The following is a 26,102-nucleotide window of genomic DNA, read 5'->3' on the forward strand; positions in this document are numbered from 1 at the left end:
AGCACAGTGAGATCAGGCACTTCAGGAGCACAGCAAAGCTGCTTTGCATGCCCTGAGCAGGTGGCCATTTTACACACTGTAAGTTCTAGATGTGTTGGATTAATGGGTGCACCTGTGACACAGTTGATAGTGGCAAGCATACTGTGCCAGTATGTCCAGTATGTCAGGCACGCTGCTCCAGTGCAGATCAGCTGGTCAGTGTAGAAGCTGCAAACCAGAGGTATCTTGGACCCAGCAGATTGTTTGGCCTCTGATTGTGTTAGAGCTGCAGTTGGGGTTGTGTCTTCCTTTGCCAGTAAATAGACATTCTCTTTGCTTCACTGAAGGGAAAATTGTGATAGCAGCCAAGTTAAAGCACAAGTGGAGCTTTTTCACTGAAGTGACAAGTCCTACAGATTTCTTCCATCTTCTCTGGACTTCTTGTAACACTTGATTAGTCTAGCTTGCTATTTGTTTTGTCTGTATCTTTCAATAGACTGAGATTAATTTAAGCGTGGCTGATACATACTTAGCATATATCTCATACTCTGTTTTCCCTAATTTCCTTCTGGCCTGCTTTGGTTCATGTATTTAGGTTTTTTCCAAATCATGTAGTTTGTCTTCTATATCTTTCATTAAAAACAATCTCTCTGTCAGCCTGTTCAAGCTGTAAGAATGAGAACATTTCGGATGGAAATCAGAGGAAAAAATATTCTCTTGTTTAATTGTATTATGTAGTAGAGCAATCCGTTCAAACTGATACTGAAACATTAGATTATATACTTTAGAGAATGTCCTGAATTGAAGCTGGGTAGTGGGCTGGAAGGTATCTAATCTTTCTTCTAAATGCAATTTCTTAATTCATTATCAGTAAGCTAATGCTATAGGCAAAGGATTGTTGTCTTTACTGAATTTGTAACTGTTTTTTATAGCCTATTAATATTCTTTTGTTATATCCCAGAACAACAACTGTATCTACCTTCTCTTACTGGAATATTTCTTGAAGTAAGAGCACTTCCAGTTTTACTCTGAGTATTTATTTTAAGGTATTACCTGTGGTGAGGATTTGCTGATGGTTTTCCATGAATATTAGCATTAGTTCTTTGCAGGCTTCTGTTTCTCATGATTTTTTGTAGAACAAATGATGTTTGGCAGGACTGCAGATGCTTAAGTGCTCTTATGGACTGCAATATTCAGAAGTTAACCATGAAATCTAGTAACTTGAGGAGGAAAAAGAAAACTAGTATTGGTCATATCAGCCAGCCATAACCAGAAAAATAGTTATCTGAAGCTATTGCTGCTGCTGCAGTAGAAAGCCTTACAGAATGTTTCAAGTTGTTCGAATTACATTACTTCAGATGTTTATAAAACTTCATAAATTTTTGCTGAAAAGTAAAGTTAGCAGTCATAGGGTAAGAAGTCATTCAAATGTCTGGTTTCATTTACATTTAAATCAGTTGTAAAGTTTCTATATTTTTGTCATCTTTGTAACTTGGTTATCTTAGCAAGTTCTGTAGATATGCTATTTGAAATATTTAACAAACTATGAACATAGCTGGGCTTTATGACAGGATCTTCTCTATTAATAGGATCGCAAGCTGAGAAATGTGTTGTTTTTTTTTTTTTTTTACTTGCTTTTTTGTTAGAAGTGCAGTATGCATCTCTTTAGAACCAATTTTAATACTACTTGGAATTGCTAGCTCAGTAAACCAGTGTAGTAAGTTGTTAGAACAGCATTTGTTTTAGGATATTTCTTATTCTCAACAGTACTTGTTTTCATAATTATTCTTCTCTTTCTTTGGTAGGCAAATGCTCATGGTGAAACAATTAAGTCACTGCGCTTCAGTTACCTGACAATCCTACGAAAAGTTGCAAATCATGCTGCACTGCTGCAGATGGACACTGCTAGTAAGCAGCAGGTTAGTTTCAGAAATACCTAAAAAGCAGACTTGTGGAAAATGAGGAGAAAACTCTTGAGTGAAAATTGTTGCTGGTCTCCTCTTTGGTTTTTGAATCTTCATGTTTTTGGATTGTTTGACTTGAAAAACAAACAAAAAACCCTAACTGAAATTAAGAAATCTTGCAAAACTTCTTTTCATTCAGTAATTCAGAATAGAGCCCTTATTTAATAGCTAGAGATGTTATACAACAGTATTTTCATTTAGGTGATGAAAAACTGAAAATGAGACTCCTAAAAACCTTGGAGCACTTAAAATAAAGAGTTATTTTCAGTGTTTTCTAATAATGCTATTTCTGTTTCATTTATGAAAAGTATTTACTAACAGCCAGGCCTTTGTGCAAGCAAATAAATAGTAATGAACAGTTAGATTGTGTTTTTTCTCTAGAATTTTTATTCAGAGCTGAGCTTCTCTAAAAATTACGAGGAACATTTTCTCCTAGAAACTGCTAAAGGAGAGAAAAGTATCAGAAGTGCTGGTACACAACTATTGGGTAATGCAGATCTCAAGCTATCAGGGCTTGAGACTAACAACTCTGAGCAGTCCTAGTGCAGTCTCAGCCTAGGATCAGCAGTTTTGGCCATGTCTTACTATAGTAACTGGAATCATTGGTTTCAAATTGAAACCCTTTTTCTTTTTAAATGAAGAGAAAAACCTCAGAAAGTAGATGTTATATCCTGCACTTCTGTACTGAGCTAAATAAAAACATGTAACTTTTTCTAGTTGAGTTACTTCAGATGATTTGTTTCAGCTTGTTGAATTCCTTTTATGGCTTACCTGCTATGCTAATATAGCTCTAATATTTAATGCCTGTTCAAACTTCTTGCTTTTCTTTCAGGAAGCACATATCAAACGGGTGTGCAACCAGGTATTTTCCAGTTTTCCAGATTTTGTGCAATTAAGTAAAGATGCAGCCTTTGCAACAATTTCAGATCCAAAGTACAGTGGAAAAATGAAGGTAAATTTATTTTTTTAGAAAAAAAAATTACATTCATCTACTGAATTTAAGACAATGAACACCTAATAGTTTTTTAATCAATCTTGATGGTGGCAGTACCATGCTGGAGATCTCGTGTTTTGGATCAGGGTGGCACTTTGCAAAGACTGGAAGAAGGTGTTCTGCGACCCTAAGACTTAATAGCTTCATATATTCAGTGATAGGCAGTGAAGTGATCCTTACATTCAGGGGTGAGACATTGGAGTTATGACAGATAGTTCCATTAAGACATCAATTCAGTGGCAATCAAAAATCAAATTAAGCCCTTGAACTGTTTAGAAAAGGAATAGAGAACAAATGAAAATCATTATGAAATTCAAGATTTGCCCACACCTTCAATACTGTGGGTAGTTCCAGTCCCTCCTCTCAAAAAGGATATGTGAGCCTTGGAAGAGGTTCAGAGAAGGGCGACAAAGGTGGTCAAAGCTATGGAGTAGTTTCCATATAAGTAACAACCAAGTAAGCTGGGACTCTTCAGCCTGGAAAAAAAAAATCTTAAGAAAAATGTGACAGAGGTCTATGCTGTCATAAGTAGCATGGAGATAGTGGAGATGTATTGAATGCTCACTGTCTTTTCTAATTTTGGGGGCATGAAGTTGATAAGAGGCTGAAGATGAACAAAATAAATTTATATTGAGTATAAATCTGTGGAATTCCTTGCCTTAGAAACCATAAGGTTTCCTGGATTCAAAGGGGGACTGTATGAATAACTGGAAGAGAGACCCAATGAAGATAACTAAAAAGAAAACTAAACTAGGCTTAGGAATATTCCTGAGCTGAAAATAACGAGAGTGAGAAGGTATGCAGGGTGAAGTATGCTGTATGTTTACCCTCTCAATTTAACACAGTACCCACAATTGCTGGTTTGGGGGGGGAGGGGGTGGGGTGGCAGGGCCACATTTTTTGTATCATGTTACTGATTTGTTGTTATGCAAGCAATATCTCTCTTTTGTTACTACATACATGAAAGAGGCCTGCATATTTCCTGTTATATACGCATAATTGTCTTCCGAAAGTCAACTTTATTGTTAAAATATTTTCTGGCAGCTAATTTATATATATACCTAAAAACCAAGTCACAGAATCACAGAGTGGTTGAGGTTGGACGGAACCTCAGGAGATCGCCTAGTCCAACCCCCCTGCTCAAGCAGGGTCACCTAGAGCACGTTGCACAGAATCGCGTCCAGGCGGGTTTTGAATATCTCCAGAGAAGGAGACTCCACCACCTCTCTGGGCAACCTGTTCCAGTGCTCTGTCACCCTCACAGTGAAGAAGTTTTTTCTCATGTTTAGATGGAACTTCCTGTGTTTCAGTTTGTGCCTGTTGCCTCACGTCCTGTTGCTGGGCACCACTGAAAAGAGTCTGGTCCCATCCTCTCGACACCCTCCCTTCAGATACTTGTACACGTTGATAAGATCTCCTCTCAGCCTTCTCTTCTCCAGGCTCAACAGGCCCAACTCTCTCAGCCTTTCCTCATAAGAGAGATGCTCCAGTCCCCTAATCATCTTTGTGGCCCTTCACTGGACTTGCTCCAGTAGTGCCACATCCCTCTTGTACTGGGGAGCCCAGAACTGGACGCAGTACTCCAGATGTGGCCTCACCAGGGCTGAGTAGAGGGGGAGAATCACCTCCCTCGACCTACTGGCAACACTCTTCCTGATGCACCCCAGGATACCATTGGCCTTCTTGGCCACAAGGGCACATTGCTGCCTCATGCTTAACTTGGTGTCCACCAGCACTCCCAGGTCCTTCTCTGCAGAGCTACTTTCCAGCAGGTCAACCCCCAACATGTACTGGTGCATGGGGTTATTCCTCCCCAGGTGCAGGACCCTGCACTTGCCTTTGCTGAACTTCATGAGGTTCCTCTCCACCCAGCTTTCCAGCCTGTCTAGGTCTCTGAATGGCAGCACAGCCCTCTGGTGTATCCGCCACTCCTCCCAGTTTTGTATCGTCAGCAAACTTGCTGAGGGTGCACTCTGTCCCTTCATCCAGGTCCTTGATGAAGAAGTTGAACAAGACTGGACCCAGTACTGACCCCTGGGGGGACACCGCTAGCTACAGGCTTCCAACTAGACTCTGCGCCGCTGATCACAATCCTCTGAGCTCTGCCATTCAGCCAGTTCTCAATCCACCTCACTGTCCACTCAGCTAATCCACACTTCCTGAGCTTGTCTATGAGGATGTTATGGGAGACAGTGTCAAAAGCCTTGCTGAAGTCAAGGTACACAACATCCACTGCTCTCCCCTCGTCTACCTAGCCAGTCATTCCATCAGAGAAGGCTATCAGATTGGTTAGGCATGATTTCCCCTTGGTGAAGCCATGCTGACTACTCCTGATCACCTTCTTTTCCTCCACATGCTTGGAGATGGCCTCCAGCATGAGCTGCTCCATCACCTTTCTAGGGATGGGGGTGAGGCTGACTGGCCTGTAGTTTCCTGGGTCCTCCTTCTTGCCCTTTTTGAAGACTGGGGTGACATTGGCTTTCTTCCAGTCCTCGGGCATCTCTCCTGTTCTCCATGACCTTTCAAAGATGATGGAGAGTGGCTTAGCAATAATGTCCGCCAGCTCCCTCAGCACTCGTGGGTGCATCCCATAGGGGCCCATTGATTTGTGGGTGTCAAGTTTGCTTAAATGATCTCTAACCCGATCCTCCTTGACCAAGGGAAAGTCTTCCTTTCTCCAGACTTTCTCTCTTGTCTTCAGGGTCTGGGATTCCTGAGGGCTGACCTGAGCAGTAAAGACTGAAGCAAAGAAGGCATTCAGTAACTCTGCCTTCTCTGCATCCTTCGTCACCAGGGCACCCACCCCATTCAGCAAAGGGCCCACATTTTCCCTAGTCTTCCTCTTGCTACTGATGTATTTGAAGAAGCCCTTCTTGCTGTCCTTGACATCCCTTGCCAGATTTAATTCCAAACGGGCCTTAGCCTTCCTCGTTGCATCCCTGCATACTCTGACAACGTTCCTATATTCCTCCCAGTGGGGAGTCAGTGATCTTCGGTGGTGCTTGTGAGACTCTTTTGTTGACTGAACTAATTTTCCTGTGTCTAGAAATTCATCATCTGTGAGTAGTGTGGACTTCACTCCAGCAGTGCCTTATGACACTTTCATTACATGTTTTTTGACACCGCAGTGAACAGTTCAGGCAAGCAGAATCACCCGAGTTAAGATAAAGGTGCCAGCACCAAATGCTTTGAAAGTCTGCAGCTTCCAAAGCTGCCACCCAGGAGAAAGCAGTCTCAAAAGGCGGCAGTGGGTCTGAGTTGCTGGTCAGATGGGATGGGCTGCAGCTTCTTTACAGGATGTAGCTGACTGTGGCTGTGTGGACTTTATGTAACCTTGGTTGGTTGCAGTGAGGCTCTTCCCATGTTCATACAAAGTGGCCTTGGTTGATAAGGAAACAGGTTTTACTATTGCAGTGCCAGAGTAAGAGCGTAACTGAGTGCAAGACAGCAGAGACTGTGTCCTTCTTAAGTATACTGGACTTGTGCCAGTGGCTTGATATTGATGAGGGTCAGGCGGGTTGGATGTTTAGTTTTGGCACTGAGATCTGCTTGATTGGAAAAACTTATCTTTGAGCTATCAGTATATAAATGACAGTTCAATTTATATTTCTGGATAGGCTGCTCAAACATAGGTATAGCCAGATGAGAAGAACTGGCTAAAAGTAGTTAGCTACTAGCAAGATGATTCTTCCTGTTTTTTTGATCATTAGTGAATCATGTAATGCTCATCTTCATTCTGTCTCACTAGACACTTTCCTCACCAGATATATTGTGCTTTTTATTTGATTTTTGATCTTTTATCATCAATGTTCATGTATTTCAAGGTATTTTTCTATACAGATGGTAGGTAATTGCAAAAAAAAAAAAAAGGATATTCTTGAGATGAGCCTTAGTATGGAGAATTTCATTAAAAAAAGAGTAGAGTGTATATTATGGAAAACTAGATTTTAAAAAACTGTCTTGTGGTTGAAATAACATTTATTTTGAAAAATCAGGTCTTTTTCAGCATTTTTTGGTATATAAGACGAGAAATGCAGTATGAATTCCTGTAGAGGAGTGACTAAAGAATTACTAAAGAATTTTTTATAGTTTTTCACAGGTATTTTTGTTATTCTATGACCTTTTAAGATGGTCAGATCAGACACTAGAATGCAATAGTAGTAGGCAGAGGTACTAGGTAATAGGAACTCTGACACCTTTCCACATGTTCTCTAGGGTTAGAAACTATAAGTAATATTCTGAGGGGTTTGTTTTTTTATTTTTTACTTTATGAAGTATAAAATGCAGGCAGAGCTGTGTTGATGACTGCCTGGTAGATTTATAGTGTATCTTTCTACTGTTAGTGACCTCTGGATTTGTATATCTGACGCCTTACTATAGAAATCCATGCTGTCTGTTTCAGTCCATCACAAACTTGCCAAAATTTGTCTGAGTGAATGAATGGCTTGTTTTGATGGAAACAGATCCGCCTTCTCTTTTAAGGGGAACGTGAATTTTGTATCAATTCAGGAAATATGTCTTAGCACAGACACAATATCCTGAAGTGTATGGTGGTATCTGTGTGCCTGGAAGTAGGAGTGATGCCTGATGCTAGGTTTACAAAGACTGTATAGTTTAAGGTGGCTGGGTTTTTAACATCCTATCATTGTACTGAAAGCTAGAGGTGATTAATTTCATTTATCTGAATTGGGACACATATTGGGAGCCTTCTGTAGTAGTATACATAATCTCAAAGTATTTTGTTAGATTACAGAAATTAACCATTTCAGGAGAATTTTCAGTGTTTGTTTTAGATTTTTTAAAAAACAAGAACATTTTGTTTTACGTAATTGGCCAAGTAGCCATCGCTGAAAAATAAAGTTGTTCTTGTGTCCATTAAATTTTACTTCAGAATAATTATAATATGAAAAATTGTTTCACACGTATCTGGTATGGTAGTGATTTTTTGTTTGTTTTTTAATACTAATGCAGATTGCACTGGAAGCTTATCTTCTAAGAGAAAATTGGCTAACTTCCACTTTCTGTTTCCATTTTTTTTAAAGAAGAAGCTGTTTTGGATGGTTTTGTTTTTCATACTCTGAGATCTAAGTCATTTAGAGGATTTTTCACCTCTTACCATAAAAAGTGCACAGGAGAGTCATCACATATTAGAATTTGAAAGCTACTTTATATTCTTTGTTAACATATTGGGAAATAACAGACAAATTATAGTGAAATGTTTCTAATAACCTTGTTCCACTTTAATTGAAATTTTCTGTTCTGTAAGTTACAGATGTTCTAGATATTAATTGAAATGATACTGTAACATTCCTGTGATAATGTGGAGTAAACAGGTATTGTTTGGTCCATTTAATTAAAATTTAGTATGGAGTATCCAGAAACTTTGGCATAGATTATTCTTTTGTAGATGAGCATATTTGCAAAGGAAAAGTTTGTGGCATTAATTTATTCCAGAGAGAGAAAGAAAGGGAAAATAGGCAGGGATTTATTAACAAAGCTCACTAGCTAAGCTGTTGTATTTGTTTTGCAGAAATGCAAAAGTTGTGTATCTGCCAAAGTACCTTTTGTTCTCTGACCAAGGACAGATAAAATGGGTGGGGAAACAGACCCTCGTTTTTTTGTACTGTGAGATGTACCTAGTGCCACCAGTAAAGCTAGAATTGCTTAAATGTAGGCATGAGGGAGTGAAATAGCGGTGTTTGTGTCCTGCATTGTGCAGGTGTCTTGACTGCACTCACCTATAACTGTCTACAAGACGTAGAATTTACAGTGTGTCGTCCTGGGCTTGCTATTCAGAATTTAAGATTACAAGAAGGGCCTGGGGAAAACAATCCCTATAATTCAAATGTGCATATATAAGCGTTGCTCATACATCTATGACTCTAATATGTCCTCATTATAGAGGGAGGTAAGTACTACAGAATGAGATGATCTTAGCTTAAGCTGTTTTTCTGGAATTATCCCCTTATTTTCAATCATACTGCAAAGCACACGCTTTTCAGAAGGTTTTGCTTACACATTCTATTGCACGATGAATTTCATGCCTAGGTTTTAACTTGAGATAGTTGATTATATGAGAACTGAAGTAACAGGAGTGCTGTAGTGTGGGAAACCAGTATTCTTCCATCACAAAGCAGAAAAGCGGGAAACCGTGAAGTGTAAGAGTAAATGACTCTATTACTTTTGAAACACAAAGATTGCAGACTGCAGTTTGACCACACAGAAGTATCATGGACTTTTTACAAAAGAAGTGAGATAAGTGAAATAGAGAAAATAGTTTAAAGTCTGCAGTAATTCCCGTAACCGCCTTATCTGATTATTTCTACAGTTTTGTTAAAATTCAGGCTAAGAGGACTATTAAATGTCTGGGCACTTGAAATAATATGTATTTTTTAAACTGCCCATACAATATTGTCACAGACATTCATTTGTGAAGTTTTGGAGTATTTTTCTTAATTAATGCAAATCTCTTGGGAATAACCATAATGGATTGGGTTATTTATTTTGCCTGACATATTATCATTATTTTAGTAGGAAGATGCAAGCCTATGGGAGTACTGTGCAAATAATAACAACTTCCACCAATAAATATAACCCTAACCCAGGCACGCATAGTTTTGAAGTCTTAAATTCTGTAGGCTAGAATGGACAGCTGTATACAGATAAGGTGTTCTCAGATGTGAGGTAAAATTTTTGTCATGGTCAAATCATCATAATGTATAGTAATGGGGAGGTATGCATTTAAATCCATGTGGACTATACCAAAAATCACATTATTTGTGCTTGAGTATGATCAAGTATTTCTTTTTCAAAATAACCACTTTCAGAATAATACTCTGGTGTGCAAGCATACAGTTTATTTCTCTTCAGTATAAAGCTGTTCATTACTTTTCCCTGCTTGTCAGAGCTGGTTTTTATACCCCAGAATATCTAAAATCCCAATGGGCATGACATTGATCCATTTTGTTTAAAAAAACTGGGTGGATTTGTTTGTGTTCTCCCATAGGGAATTAATTATTTGATCTATACTTACTACTCTAATAATAACAACAATAATACAGTAGCCACATTCCTCCTGCTTTAAAAGCATGCTGCTGTTTTTTCATCCATTTTTTTCTTAATTTGTCTAACAAGATACAAATGTAAGGCATTTAACTCTGGTTAAATTACCTGACGTGGGTTTTTTACCCATAAAATGAATCCTGGTCTGTATATTGTTGTGCAATGAAACAAGCCAAAATTATCTTGTTTGTACCTTGTTTTCAGTTGCAAGTGACTGGCTAGTATATACAAAAGGGGATATGAGTGATGTAGAATTACTATTTTATATTCAAGATATTACCCAGAACTGTAAAATTAATGTAAACATTCCTCATTATTTGGTTGTCCAAGATTCATTTTAGTGAAATTTGTATTGATTAACAGTTTAACTATTTATCCCTGAATAAATACTTTTTTAAAAAATTTATTGCCCAGTGGGAGAAAGCTACAGACATGGTACAGAAAATTCTTCTTTTCCCTTTTGTGTATTGCTTCTGCACGGTACTCTGGAGCTGCCATTGCCAGATGTGGACATGCTTCTTTTGAAAATAACAGTATAACTATTATACACAAGGCTCTGGATTATTTGCTTCCCCACCAGAAGAACATTGTGTGTGGGCGGATTATTGGCATTTCAAGGTCTGCGCAGAGTCTGGGAAGCCGGGGCCTACTGTAAACAGAGCAAGAGAAGAGAGTGGGAGCAGGAGGGGCATAGATCTCACTGATTATTTTAAGAAGACAAGTTCCAAGAAGTTCTGAACTCAGATGTAGTACAGCAAACTTAAATAGACCTTCCTGTTTTGAGGGGAACTGTGTGCATTTGTTAGATCCAAAACCTGACCTAGCGCCTAGGTAGCATTTTGTTGCAGACGTCTAGACCAAAATATGCAGTAATACAAATAACTTCTGAACTTACCTGCTGTAATGACATCACAGTGGAGTTAAATGAAAAATGAATAGATCCAGCATCTCTGTTAAATTTTAGCTTATTACGTTGCTAACAAAGTGTTTTTGTTATGGCTGCATTTTGCTTTGCAAGCAATTTGTTGCAGCTTGGTCTGCTTAAAGGTTGAAAACACAAGTAATTGTGTAGGAGATGACTTATTTTTCTGTGATTCATTTCCAGGTCCTTCAGCAGCTTTTAAATCACTTCAGAAAAAACAAGGATAAAGTACTTCTTTTCTCCTTTTCCACAAAGGTGAGCTCCGTATGATTTGTATTGGTTAACTGCAGCAGTAAGTTCTGAAGTGTAAAGCAGTGAGGACATTAGCAGCTGTCAACCATACTTCCTTTCTCTCCATACTTTGGGAAATACTGTTGAGATGGACAATGTGCAGCACTGCAGAACCATATGGAAACCTTATGTTGTCTGAGGACAATGGTGATGGCAAAATATAATACTCTGCTTCATTCCTGAGAGCTTTTTTAATTGTTGTATTACTGCAGGTGTATACAGCTCGTGCTGAATTCAGTTGATGCATCTTGGGTTAGAGCAGTGTCACTGCAAAATACCACTGAAGTATCATACAGTATTTGTGTTAGTACTATACTACGAAGTAGTTGAATTCCCTCTGTTTTACTGGTTTTTGACCATCAGCAGTGCTTGAACTTCAAACCAGAGACTTGATTACACCGGTTGGTTTGAAGTTGAGAGTGTTTAATTGGAGCTCAAGATGTGTGTGCATTTCACTTTTAGGGACGTGCTCCCTCATTTCCTTATTATGGAATAATGTGTTTTCTGGAATGGTGCAAGCTGCAATATGAGTTTATTTAAATATTTAACATGATAGCACTAAAGAAGTATTAAAGATTAGTGTGAATGACAGTTCAGATCTTAAATACTTATTTTTTTGTGGCTTTAGGGAAGATGCAAGTTTAGTACTTAAATGCAGTAGTAAAATGCTGATGGGTAAGCAGAAAAATATTGGTAAAAGTTAGTAAAATTCTTAGGCTATGATTCATGGTGTTTAAAAACAGCCTGTATTCTAGTTGTTGCAATGTCTTTCACTCCCTCCCTCTGAAATCCGGCTGTGCATACCAGCTCCTTTCTCTGTGCTGGCTCTGGAGCTCATTTACTGTACTTCTGCCATCTTAGCAAGTTAAAATGTCTTGGAAAATGTTTAAGTTTCCTGCCAGCTTATTGAGTTGAATTGGCTCAGCATCACTCAGACTGGGACAGGCAGCCAGGATTAGAGGAGAGAGTGAGGCTGCTGCAAAATTAATCACCTTATGCTACCATAGAGAAAGGTGAGTCGAAGATGTTGATAGCAAAATGGAGAAGATTTGTCCTCGTTTTTGGTGCCTGGTCTATTAGAAAGAAACATGACCTCTATGGTTATGTTTAATTCAAAAAGATACTATAATGTACTTAATTTTTTTTTCCCCCCTCAGTTGCTTGATGTGCTGGAACAGTACTGTATGGCATCTGGGCTAGATTACCGAAGACTTGATGGAAATACAAAATCAGAAGATAGGATCAGGATTGTAAGAGAGTTCAACAGCACTCAAGAAATTAACATATGCCTTGTATCAACGATGTAAGAAAATTTAACTTGTAGTCTTTCTTTCGTGCTGCCTTTCTAGTGTTTAGAAAATAGGTTACTCCATATTTTACTTGATTGACCTTGTGAGGGATTACTTTTTTGAGAAGGGGAATTGTTCCTTTGTCTGCTAGTAAACAGATTCACTGCTGTGGCATGAGGCTTCTTAAAATACCTGGAGACTTCCCTCCTTCCCCTCTCCTCTGCTTTTAAGGATCTCAGATCTGAAGCGAGTGAGTTTTCTGAATACTGATTTTAAAATTCCAGTTGCTGTAGGAGTGAGGAAACAGTTACTGACATAATGTAGTGATCCACACAAAGCTTTTATTTTACTATAGTCACGCTCTGTTTCTTGTACTGTGCTAGCAGAACTAGTAAGTGAGCGTGAATACAAAATGCTATGCTGAACTGCAAAATTCTCTCTTGATGTTTTGTAATTTATTAAACCAGTTAATTAACGTATTTAAAACACTTCAAACAATCTAAGATGATTGCTGTACACTTCTAAAAATATACTTCATCAGATCTGCTCGTCAATTGATGATGGATAGAGAATTCTTTTGAAATAGCGCAATATGTTCAATTCTAAGTAATGAAAATGTACTGACCATTCTTGGATTTTCATTCTGGTTACTTCCATGTTTCATCTTTAGATGAAGTTTGTTACCGGGCAAAGGTAGAAAGGGAACAGAGCGAAGCTAAATCTTTCTCTCCAAGGGGAAACTCAGTGCAACATGCAACCAGGGCTGCTCTTGCCTATACTGTCACTTCCTCCTTCTTTACTAAAAACATGCACATTGGAGTTAGGTAGGGAGAGATATCAGTCCACACTAACTTGGTTTAATTAGCAGTCAGACATCATCTTAAAGACCATTGCAAATGGATGAACATCAGAAACAGTCTTCGGATACTCTCTGGTATATGTGGGCAGGGTTATGAAGAGATTTGCGGTGCTCGTCATGTATGCTTGCTTTATTGCTTGTAATCTCAGTGAATTGTAGTATCTGGCCCTCAGCTTCACTAAGACCTTCTTCAGACTAAGCAATTCTTTTTCCATGAAAACAGCATGGAATTTCTGCATCTGTAGCCTTAGAAAAAACTTGATAATTTGTGCTTTTATCAGTCTAGTTTACTTTCATAAACATAACCTTTGCAGTTCTTTTTTATTAATTTACATTGGAATAAAATGAAGTTCAATTAAACAAAGACAGACTTTCTCCCCTCTTTTATAAGAGCTTGTGCATGCAGAGGTGGTTGAGCTTTCCATGCCCTTTGATAGTGTTTGAAAGCAGAGCCTTGATTCTGTTGTTCTTAGTGTTTCTCATCTTATTGAGGAAATGGAAGAAACACCAGTCAACATAACCTTTGTTTATTAAGAGAAACAGAAGGTGCAATTCTTAGTGTAGTTCATCACAGTTAACAAAAAGGGGTGTTTCTGCTTGCTTGATGTGTAGTAATAGAACCAATTTTAATTTTGTAATCCTTTGGAAATCAGAAAGGGATCTATTGCAGTTCTCCCTTACAAAGATTCTGGTTTCATCCTACTCAGATTTCAGACCCTAAGATTTTATAGTATCTTCTTTATTTCTCAGCACATAGTAAGTTGACAGAATTGGGTCATACTCTTCTGTCTCTACTTTCTTGCAAGGTTTTTGGCTGACTGTTCTGTGCAGTCAACTTGTATGTGTTCTGAAAGCCCCATTACTCAAAGAGCCAAATGTTGATTTTTCGCTGAAAAAACTTGCACGTTCTTTTGGCTGCAAAATGCGTTCTGCAAAGGATGAATTCCCAGCGTGGTGTTTGTGAGCCTGCCATTTTATTTCATGTGCACAGTTAACATACAGCCTTAAACAAGTAGCATCAATCAATAAATTACTGCATTATAGTGCAGACAGTGGTAATGACTGTTAAACTTGGAAGGTTCCTGTGTTGTATTCCATTTTTTGTACTGGCAAAATATGCTCTTTCTGCCTGGAATTGCTTATGTATAGCCCACAGACAACATTTTGGAAATCCTGATTTTAATTAGTTGATGTGTTTTTGAGAAGTGGTGTTTAAACAATAAATCTTTTAAAAATATTTGTGAAATTGTATCTCTATAGCTTGACCTCAAGTCTTGTATTTAATGTTAGTATTGATCACAGTTGTATAGATATCCACAGTGTTTGCAAAACTCCGGATGTTGACAGAAAATATTGTTGATTTCTGCAGAGCTTGTTAGTTCCATCCAGCAGGTTTAGATCATGAATTTCAGTCTAGTTTTTTGCAAAAATATGTATAGTCCTGTTGGAACTTTTAAGGTTCATGGAAAAAATCTGTTTCAGGGTTGGGTTTTTTTGTTTTGTTTTGGGTTTTTTTGGGGGGGTCATGCTTACAAACACTAAAATAGTTACTGAAGTTGCTAATGAGACAGGAATGTTGGAGCTTGCAACTCCATTGATGCTGCTTATTCTGAAGAGGGGAAGCTGCATGTGACACTGGAGTCTGGGCAGTCCTGTTCCATCATAAGGTTCTGGAAGAAATAAGAGTAGCTAATATTCCCTCCATTAGAGCTAAATCACTGTTCACCAGGTTTTCCACAGTAGTCTTTCACTTATGTTTTTTCTGAAGGAATTAGTCTAAACTCATTTCTTCTTCTCAGTTTCCTTTTTTTATGTTCAGTGAGGTGCTTAGATGATAAGGGTTACAGAAATTTGCAGGTAGTTTTTATCATGGATGGTTACAGTATGCACTTCCATTCTACCTGCAGCATTCTCCGAGGCTGCTGTCCATTACTTTGAATGTCTACCAGGCTTCATGTAACTTGGATTCTGCACAACTATGTTGCCAATAATTTTTAATGCACATAATGCATGTAATCTCATTCAAAGAATTCTCAGCCAGAAGATCTCATGAAACAGAGAAATTAAAAAAAATAATAAAGGCTTACCTCAGTAAATAAATTAACTGCTCACAGCTATCATGGAAGCTTTTTCTAATGCCATATTGTTTTGTAACTTCTGAACATTGTGGTATTAAGCTGTCAGTGACAGGATATAAAAACAAGTCATTTATTTAATGCAGTGTGCAGTCTGAAATAACATAATCTTTAGAAAACAATTGCTTGTAATAGAACTGTTATGAGACCTTTAATAGAGAGCTCTTCATTTGAGCCATAGTACAGTAACTTGCAAGGACCATCTTGCAATAATTTGGCTTAAGCTGCTGGCTAAAATGATATTTAAAATGGATGATATTCTTTACAAACTAACTAACTACTGCATTCATTCTGTCCAAGAAGGATATAGGAGCCATTGTTTTTCTGTTCTGGAGTATGTGAATTTTTGTGGCATGCCTAAAAATACTGAAAGGTAAAATCTTTATATAAAGCTATGTATCCTCTTTAGTTAGTTCTCATAGTTAGTCTGTGTTACTTGCACTAAGGTTTTGCACTGAGGTTTATTTCATATTTCGGGTCCAAATATTGCAATTTTTTATGAGAAACCATTTGGAAAAACATGTTGACTTATGTTTCAGTCTTACTGCAGGGTTGGTTTGGTAAGAAGAGAAGCTGAATTCTGCCCTCACTAATAAGAAATACACCAAAATTCCAAAATACAGTAGTGTATTCTGAAAAATACAAAGATTTTTATTCATTATTTTGAACTTTTAGAATGCTTATCCTCCGGAAACCTCCGTTAATATTGGCAGGTTCCCACATCCTCCTCATTTCCAGATTTAACTAACCCAACACCACACCACACCTGGAAGGAAAAGGCTACAACTGTGTTTATATTAACAAGGATTCCATGAAAACCAAAAGGTGGTGGGGCCCTGTAAGCTTTTAGTTTCTGCCCCTGTTCATTCACTTCCCTGTTAACTTTACCTTTCCCACTGCTTTAAACAAGCTTAAGAGAATACAAAATAATCTATTCAAAACAGGTGTTTGGTAAATTAAATTGGATTGACTTCTCCAATTTTGCAGTACCTCATTGAGAAAATTCCATGTTTGAAACTACCTATGACAATGTAAAGAATTGTTTTAATAGTTAAGTAAATAATAGTATTTTGCATGTGCTTGTGTAGAAACTTTTGTCTTTTTTGGAGGAATGTTGACTGAGCCAATTGGAAAAAAATGTTTCAGTATTTGCTTGTTTTGCAACTTGATAAAAAGTGGTATTTTCCTCACTTTGGTTCCTATCAAATGAGTCAGTTATGCACATGCCAAATTCTAAGTAACTGAGCAGTTTTATTGGAGTCAGCAAGGGCATTAGTCAGCTACCTCAGGTTAAGCATATGCTTAAATTCCTTGCTGGCTTGCAGGCTTTGTCTGAAAGCACTCCACACCTGTTAAATGTTCAAGAAGATGTAACCTGGTAGGTGGACCTACCCCTGCAACTCCTTCTTCCCAGCACAGACAGCTTTCTTACAATGACTTTTTTTTTTCCCTTGTAATGACCTTTATGAATGTTGCTCATATGCAGCTGTGTGGCCAATTAGATATCTGATACTTGACTAATAAACCATAAGAATATACTTGTGACAGTTGTTTGTTCCCTAAGAACAGATAAGAGATATTCTGGATGATGACTCTTTTAGTGCAAGCTGCATAGCATTATTGTCAAAACTATGTACTGGAATTAAAAGAAGTAAAATTTAGTGTAGATTCTAAGTCCCACTTTATCTTAGCTATGGTTCTTCTGTTGGCGTCATACTTCTATAATGTTAACTGGCATAAAATGGTTATGAATTTCACTATACTCCCTGAGGGAGTTGCCCCCTATAAGTCACTGGGGGCATGAAGTTGCAGACAGTACTTTTAGTAAAACAAGGTGATAGCAGCTGTTCTGACTGAATTGTTGTACAGTTCTTAGAAGTCTTCTTGCTGTTGAGGTGAGAAGACTGCATTTCACAGCAGTAGTTATTTGAGTGTTTGGTGGTTGTTAACACAACATTAGCACAAAGCTGTAGCCCACTGATCCAATTTTTCTGTTGTGTTGTTTTATTATGGTTGGGGAACGATATGCTGGTGTGGATTATAACCTAATACATTGAAGAAAATTTTACTAGTTTTTCTTGCTATTGGATAGTTCTTTTTTTATTATTTTTTATTTAGGGCTGGTGGACTGGGTCTCAATTTTGTTGGTGCCAATGTTGTTATACTGTTTGATCCAACATGGAACCCAGCAAATGATCTTCAAGCTATTGACAGGTACACTCTCAAAATACAGAACTTGGTTCATGTTGTGTTCTTTTGTTTTGATCCTGTAAATTCTCCAATTAATTTTTTCCTCAGGGAGAGGATATATTTAAACATAATCTGATTTGTCTATAAAACAGTAAGAAATGTCTGGCTAAATTATTTTTTAGAATTGATGTTCTACTTTTTAACTCTGAATTTTGGGATTTTTTTTTTCTGTTTTATTTTTGTGGCACTGTTATAATGGGGTCACAAAAATGCCATAGCTACTGTAACTTTTCATGATCTCTAGAACAAGTGTGTATGTATAGCCAGATGGCATTTTTCCTGTGTTTGTGAGGGCAAAGTACATTGTCACTGACCCTAGTTAGAGTGGTGTTTCGAATTCTGGAATCCCTAAAGAAAAGCATCTATTTCTTTTTTTGACCTCACCCTCATGGAGATTAGTCTGTTTTCAGCACTCACTTCCATGTCTGATACTATGCCACTGCAGTATTTCCAGGAATCTGGATTTTTCTTTTGAGGCTTTCTGACCATATTGTTTCCTCAGTAAGGACAGACTTCTGAATAGCTAAAGTAAAAGGATCATTGAAGCTTTCAAAATTCTTTTGTTTGATATGTTTTAATGAGCAGAAGCAAACTTGTTTTTGTTGACCCATTCAATTATGTAATTCCATTTTAAATGTCTTTCTGATTTCCAAGAGGTGTTTATATGCATCTCTCCTATTCAAATAAGTCTGTCAGAAATGTATATTGTTGAAAGGCACTGTCCTTATAGAATCTTTGTGAGATTACATTTCTATACTCTGTTCAGCCTCTTTGAATTTTCTGAAAGTAATCTATTAGAAGTTTCAGAGCTAGTAATTTAAATAGTTTAATTCCTTTTCATTACCTGTTTTTATGATGTTAGAACTTGTACAGTGCTTTATGAAGTTAGGAAGGCGCAGGCTGCCCCAAGTAATCCATGAGCTAACTCAGATACAATGCAAATAGGAGAATGTCTTGTGCAAGACCAGATGTAGAGGGGGAGGAAAACAAACAAACAAAAATAATGGAAGATGTGTTTTTTTGAGAGATGGGTAACAGGCCTTGTGATATCAAGAAATGAAAGCTTTTTCAGCTGCATAGGGCTGGGAAGAAAAATATAAAATTAAGGATAGAAGAAAAGGAAACAGAATGCTGAGAAAACATGCAAAAGTAAAAAAATATTTTACTTATAAATGATATAGAGTATTTCCGTTTTGCTGGAATTGTGAATTTTTTACTGCCCCTAAGAGCTCTGTTTGTTTCTACTAATATGGTTTTCAATATGGCATTGTCTTTGCAGAGCTTATCGGATTGGTCAATGCAAAGATGTTAAAGTATTTAGATTAATATCCTTGGGAACTGTGGAGGAGTTGATGTACTTACGACAAGTTTATAAACAGGTAAAGTTCACAAACTATTTAAATCAGTAACTATTTTCAGCTGTTTGAATGAAAGCTAAGCTAGCCTATCAGTCTACCTTGGTTTTATGATTTATGCTGTTATCTTATTAAATGGAATTATATAATTTAGCAATTGTCAAAGAACAAAACAGAACAGTATTTGTATTCTAAGTACTTCTGTAACTTTTGACATGTTAATTGGGTAACATACATTCATCAGGTTATACTGAGGAGAAATCTATTTTATTTAGAGAGTTGTAATATTATATCTGCTAGAGGTATTTAGTACCTGTGGCAGCTTGATTCAGGCAGCTTTTTCTTTTGAAGGGTGGGAGGGAGAGAGGGAGGGAGAGAGAGAGAGCGAGCGAGAGAGAGAGAGTGAGCACGTGTGCAAAAGTTTTGCTGATGCTAGAGAGAGAGAGAGCACGCGCAAAAGTCTTGCTGATGCTGGAGAGGGAGGGAGAGAGAGCACGCGCAAAAGTCTTGCTGATGGTAGAGAGGGAGAGAGAGAGAGCGTGCGCAAAAGTCTTGCTGATGCTAGAGAGAGAGAGAGCGTGCGCAAAAGTCTTGCTGATGCTGGAGAGGGAGGGAGAGAGAGAGTGCAAAAGTCTTGCTGATGCTGGAGAGAGAGAGAGCACGCGCAAAAGTCTTGCTGATGCTAGAGAGAGAGAGAGCACGCGCAAAAGTCTTGCTGATGCTGGAGAGGGAGAGAGCACGCGCAAAAGTCTTGCTGATGCTGGAGAGGGAGGGAGAGAGAGAGTGCAAAAGTCTTGCTGATGCTGGAGAGGGAGAGAGAGCGTGCGCAAAAGTCTTGCTGATGCTGGAGAGGGAGAGAGAGCGTGCCCAAAAGTCTTGCTGATGCTGGAGAGGGAGAGAGAGCGTGCGCAAAAGTCTTGCTGATGCTGGAGAGGGAGAGAGAGAGCGTGCGCAAAAGTCTTGCTGATGCTGGAGAGGGAGAGAGAGAGAGAGTGCAAAAGTCTTGCTGATGCTGGAGAGAGCGTGCGCAAAAGTCTTGCTGATGCTGGAGAGGGAGGGAGAGAGAGCGTGCGCAAAAGTCTTGCTGATGCTGGAGAGGGAGGGAGAGAGAGCGTGCGCAAAAGTCTTGCTGATGCTGGAGAGGGAGGGAGCACGCGCAAAAGTCTTGCTGATGCTGGAGAGGGAGGGAGAGAGAGAGTGCAAAAGTCTTGCTGATGCTGGAGAGGGAGGGAGAGAGAGAGTGCAAAAGTCTTGCTGATGCTGGAGAGGGAGGGAGAGAGAGAGTGCAAAAGTCTTGCTGATGCTGGAGAGGGAGGGAGAGCGTGCGCAAAAGTCTTGCTGATGCTGGAGAGGGAGGGAGAGAGAGCGTGCGCAAAAGTCTTGCTGATGCTGGAGAGGGAGAGAGAGAGCGTGCGCAAAAGTCTTGCTGATGCTGTAGCAAAAGGCCTCTCTTTGCTACCTTTGCTCATTTAAAATCTTCTCAAAAAGTGCAGACGAGCGTGTAGATTGAGGAACATATTATCTAGCAACTGTTTCCTTATGAGATAGGAAATAAATCAGCAAACTCAAACATCAGCAAGAAAGAGCGGGTTGCAGACAGGAAACTGGACGAAATATGAACGTGTTTTTCTACACAAGTTGCAAATCTAAGCAGTAAGATGGAAAGCAGTGAGGATTGTTTATAAATTCAGGTATGGACAGTATAGACATATAATATAAACTTGGTGAAAGCAAGGAAATCAGCGAGATACTGTTGTTCTGAGGCATACATTGCATAGAAAAGACAGAGTAGGTGACCTCAATGGGCAGCTGCTACCCTATGAGAAGAAAAGCTTTATGAAATTGACAACTTAACCTAAAACTTCAAATTATCATCCATAAATAGGAAAAATATCATACTGGGTCTACAGTGACAGTCACCCTCTTGTGATCGTGACAGGGTTTGTCACATGTTGAAGGAGGTAGAAGGCTGAATGAGTGGGAGATGCCTTAATAGTGAGATTGTCATTATCCTCATACAGATTTAAGTAAATGCCAAATCAGAACAAGATTCTGAGACCAAATATTTGGACACCATGTCTGATTTCATACAACAGATATTCAGAAAACCCACAGCTATGGGAAAAAGTCTTGAGTTGCTCTCAGTATTGTATATGACCTGCTTTAAAATGATACGATCAAAAGTTTAACAGTGACTGCAGCTTACTTGAATTCAGTATCTTGCAGAAGCTGCAAAAACTAGTTCTGCTTAATTTTAACAAAATCAATAAATAAAAAGAAGAAACTTGTTAAAAAGAATTTAAAAGAGTTGGTGGAGGGGTGAAATATTCTCAGGTAATCAGGCAATTTTCAGACATTGTTGAAATTGTATCCTAATGAGGCAAGTCAAATTTAAAAACACAGTCCAAAAAGATTTTTGAGGAACTGTGGGCTAAAACCATAAAAACTAATAATTTATTTTCAAACATGTCAGCAGCAGGAATTCTACTGGAGAATCTGTGTTGGCATTACTTAAGCAAGGTTTAAAATTAAAAGAGTGTTCACAGCAAAAAACCTAAATTCTTCATATCCACATTCATGAAAAAGCTTAGAGAGCTTTCTGTACCAAAGCTCTCCTTGTGGGAGATACTTCTGAGGATTTATCTCAAAGACAAGTATCAGTAGAAGAGGTTTCAGAAAGGCTAACAAAATGAGAAATAGCAGATTAGCAGGACCAGCTGTATTCACTAAAAATCCTAAAGGAGGGAAGCCATACTTCACTGAGGTCTTTGGAGTTAGTGATCTTCTGGATAAAGATGACCTGGATGATACTGTCTGCTTGGATTTCCGAAAGTCTTGCATCAAAACTTTTTCAAAGGCTCTTAGCTTTTTTTTCAAGTTGATGTAGAAAAAAAGCAATAAACTGCAAAACAGAATCATTGTAAATCTGGGATTATTTTTTTTAGTCTACATTTGGATTGCATTCCTTGCTATTGACACTTGAGTTGGGCACAATTAGGAAATTTTCAGTAAGTTGTGAAGAAAACGTCTTTTCATCTGCTGTTGAAAATTCAGAAACATGAGTGCATGTGGATGTGTGGCTTTTAGTAAACTATACAAATGGACGCTCAAAGAACTAAATGTTGTCTGTCCTGTGTAAGAACTGAATTTATACAAAAATGTTTTGTCATGTTGTATTGTATTCTTACTGAGGGATGTATTTGATTTTTAAAATCACTGCATTTTTTTATTGGCACTAGTCAGTTGTCTGACCCAGCCATATGTGATTCAAAATCTAAAACAAATAAAATTGAAATCTAAAATATATAATCCCAAATTAGCCATATATGTATTCTGAAGTGTAGTTTTGTAAATACCATGCATAATTTGAGAAAGATGTAGATTTTGCCTAGCTAAAGTTTTTGCCTGGCTTACGTAATTCAAGAAACTGTTGCTGTCTTGGAAAATGCCTGTTCAGTGCTAGAGAATTAGCAGTGAGCAGGCCTCCAGAACTACCAACTTCTTAGAGACAGTTACAAAAAATATTGCAAGTCTGGTATCCATAAAACAATAATTTTGACATTCCTCCTGCTCAAGTCAAACATACCAATTATGTAAATATTGAAAATTTGCAGTCATTGGAACGCAACTAAACCTGCCTGACTTCAAGAATGTTTGAATTCCATCTGACAAACTATTTACTTGTCTTTTTCCCTTCCACATGGAAGACTTTTTAGTCACTTCTGTTCAATCCACTTAGCAAGAGTGCATGATAATTAGAATATTCAGAGACCAGTAGAAGTAATGTCGTGTTTTGATTTAGTGCTTACCAACTAAGCATACAGTACACCGAGGACTATGAAAAAATATCAAGAATTTAGCACTGAAGAAAGATAAGTAGTCAAGATACAGAGGGGTGCCAGTACTGTGTATAGTAGGTGTCTGATATTAGACAACAATGAAGTAGAAGACTTGAAATATATCTTTAAATTTTTTACTCTGTCAAACCAGTCAGGTTCATATTATACCACAATGGCAACATCTGCCAGGGAAATTAAAACAAAATATCCTCCCTTAGGAATTTCTGCCTGCTCCAACTAAAGCTGTGTATATAATGTGGATGCCAGGAAATTCTGACATGTTGTTGGAGCAAACACTTCTGAAATCTCCTGTGTTGTTCTGTTTTAGCAACTTCACTGTGTGGTGGTTGGAAGTGAAAATGCCAAGCGGTATTTTGAAGCAGTGCAAGGATCAAAGGAACATCAAGGAGAGCTTTTTGGGATCCATAACCTTTTCAAACTTAGGACTCAGGGGTCCTGTCTTACCAAAGACATCCTGGAGGTGTGAAATTTTTTCTTTTGACTTCTGGGTATAAGTTTTACTTTTTCCCTTTCCTCACAAAATATTTTTATTTTGTCATAATTTTGAATGGAGGCACTTTGTAAAACAGAATGGTGAAACTTAGCAGTACCTGTCTATGCAATGCCTTAAATGAACTAGGCCTGCTAATTTCTCAGTCTAATGTAAATCAGAAAAATTTCCTTACATCAAAAAAAACCCTCAAAAATATGTTTGGATTATAATTTGCAAGAGCTTGCTAATGTATCTCTCTTCCTAATAAAATCCCATATCTGATTTTGGGGATATTTTCACATATTTTCCACTTTGTGCACAGATGTCTTTTATTCATCTTCAGCTATAATTGTCTTTTAAGCCTGAATTCTTTTCACAGATTATTTCTTATGATCATAGTAAACTTTATATAATATGTGTTGAGATGGGAAAAACTGTTTAATAAAATATATTTTGTAATGCCATATTTATTTAAAAAATGTTGCAGGGTAGAGGTGGATAACCAAGGCTTTATATTTTAAAATTTGCACCTTAGTTATTCTAAAAAGAAGACTGTTGGTCCAGATTCATAGAGTGTAGTGCAAAGTGTGTTTAAGTATATGCAGTGTGTATGCCTTTTTCTCCTCAACATGTTTGTTGCAGATGGCTTGCATCTTGGAATTTATTGCTGCCTTATTCTAGGTTTCTTTCCATCCTTCCATCCCTTATTTTATTATCTTGCCTACATAGGGAGGAGGCTTGGGAAGAGATGGGATCAGAATCATGTGCTGTAAGCATAGTAGTAAGAGTAATGTGAGGAAGTAAGAATATATTTTGGGGGTAGTCAGCTCAAAACTACTCTGCTGAGGTCTAAGTTAAAACATGACATGTACTGTAAACACTATAGCAGGTATTCCACTACAGGAAAAAAAAGTCTAAAAGAAAGAAAACTGTGTATGCACAAGATCCTCCCACTTTATGCAGTATGTCATATTTCTTGCTGGTCATGGGCTATATCAAAGAGCAGTAAGTTTATTGCAAAAATATAAGTGTTGATCTGGACTTTGATGATTCTACTCTTGTTGCTTATACCTTTCTAGAAAGGAAAACTCAGATTTTTTTGGGCTTGCCTTCACTAATTTGAAGTACAAGAATATACAGGTGTTGTTTTCGTTTATAACATTCTTGATTCCTTTTAGAGGGAAGGGCGAGTAGAAGCAGGAGTTATGACAGCCACTACATGGCTAAAGGAAGAGACTCCTCTGTGCAGCTCAGAAAAGGTGAGGTGTCTGTGACACACACAGCAATGCCTAAGAGTTTCTCTTGTTCCAACTGCTGCAGTGGCAAATGTGGGCAGTGCATTTTCAGGCTAGTAATGTTTTCACCTTAGATGGCACTTGCCATCGTTTTTTGTCTGCTTGTCATGCTGCCTGTATTCTGACCATCTGGTAATGACGATGATGGTATTACTGACATGCTGTTACAGAGCAGCGTGGCTCACTGAAGTACTGCTGAAGAGTATCTTATGAGTGGCTTGTATGACAGCGTTCTGATCAAATCGGTTGATGCTCTAACACCTGCTGTTGTTGAGAATGCTTCTGGTTAGGGAATTGTGGAAGGGAGTACAATTAGTTCAGAGAATTGAAAGCTCTTTTTAAAGGCTTTGTGGCCCTTTCAGTTTGGATCTCTGTGGAGGAGCAGGACCATTTAGTTAAAGTAGTCTAACAAACCGTGATTCTCACCACATCAGTGGTCTGTTCCATCCTGGCTTTTTTGCAGATAATGTATCTAAAGGTTTCCTTCTAGAACTTTTTTTTGTTGTTGTAAAGGTTAGGCTTAAATGGAAACATTTGCATGAATTTTTTTTTTGACTGAACACTGCATTCAGGTAGGTTAGAAATGAACAGCTAGGTCTAAAATACAGCCTCTGAGAGTGAAAATACTATTAGATGATCACATCCCACTGAATTGTACTGCTAATTAGCCACCATCTCTTAAATGTTGTCTTTGTGGGGATTTCTGGGGTAATTATCAGTATTGATTTAAATCAGTATGACCTCACATAGGGGCGTGGTGACAAAGAGTAACTTTTTTAGCCTCTGTTAAATGCTTTCTTGATAAGCAAAGTTATACCAGGATTTTAACTGATAAATTTAATTGGTAACACTTTCCACGTGGACAAAACTTTAGTATTTATTCTTCTGGCTTTCCATTTACATTTTGAAATAGCTCTCATCTCAGTATTACGCAGTTTTGGTGCTGTGTTCTGGACTTCTGTAGCTTCTAACTGTTTGAGTTGCCTAGATGTAATTTGTGTTTGATTACAGTAGGCCTCAACTAATTTTAGAGCAGAATGTTATGTACTCATAGCTCTCTTAAACTAGAAGCGTTAGCTCCCACATACAAGGAGGTTGGCTACTGTGCTTTGAGATTCTTTATGAATAATTACATTATACAGTATTTGGGTTTGAATCATGAAGTCACTTTTCAAACAACCTTAGAAAGATGAGAAGTTGCAACAAGATCAATGCAAACTAGAAAATAGGGGTGTGGGTTGGGCAAATGCAGGTTGTTTTAACAGTGGGCAGCATATATTGTCTAAAATGCACAATAAAGTTTTTTAATGCTATTTTCATTATTTTTCTTCCAAACATTTTCATATAATTTCTACTTATGATTTGTTTTGTATTT

At 37.9% G+C, this 26,102-nt stretch overlaps 1 protein-coding gene across 1 annotated transcript in view; it reads left to right on the top strand.

Moving 5' to 3' along the window:
- ERCC6L2 (ERCC excision repair 6 like 2) overlaps positions 1-26,102 on the top strand; it is a 59,181-nt gene that overhangs the window by 13,393 nt on the left and 19,686 nt on the right. Inside the window, exons 8-15 of the mRNA XM_067315507.1 lie at positions 1,785-1,898; positions 2,776-2,895; positions 11,105-11,176; positions 12,370-12,515; positions 17,614-17,709; positions 19,025-19,124; positions 23,268-23,420; positions 24,611-24,691. Of these exons, the coding sequence (XP_067171608.1) occupies positions 1,785-1,898; positions 2,776-2,895; positions 11,105-11,176; positions 12,370-12,515; positions 17,614-17,709; positions 19,025-19,124; positions 23,268-23,420; positions 24,611-24,691 (882 nt within the window). The remainder of the gene's footprint in view (positions 1-1,784; positions 1,899-2,775; positions 2,896-11,104; positions 11,177-12,369; positions 12,516-17,613; positions 17,710-19,024; positions 19,125-23,267; positions 23,421-24,610; positions 24,692-26,102) is intronic.

Source organism: Apteryx mantelli, chromosome Z, assembly GCF_036417845.1.
Source record: "Apteryx mantelli isolate bAptMan1 chromosome Z, bAptMan1.hap1, whole genome shotgun sequence".
In the NCBI taxonomy this organism is placed as follows: Eukaryota; Metazoa; Chordata; class Aves; order Apterygiformes; family Apterygidae; genus Apteryx; species Apteryx mantelli.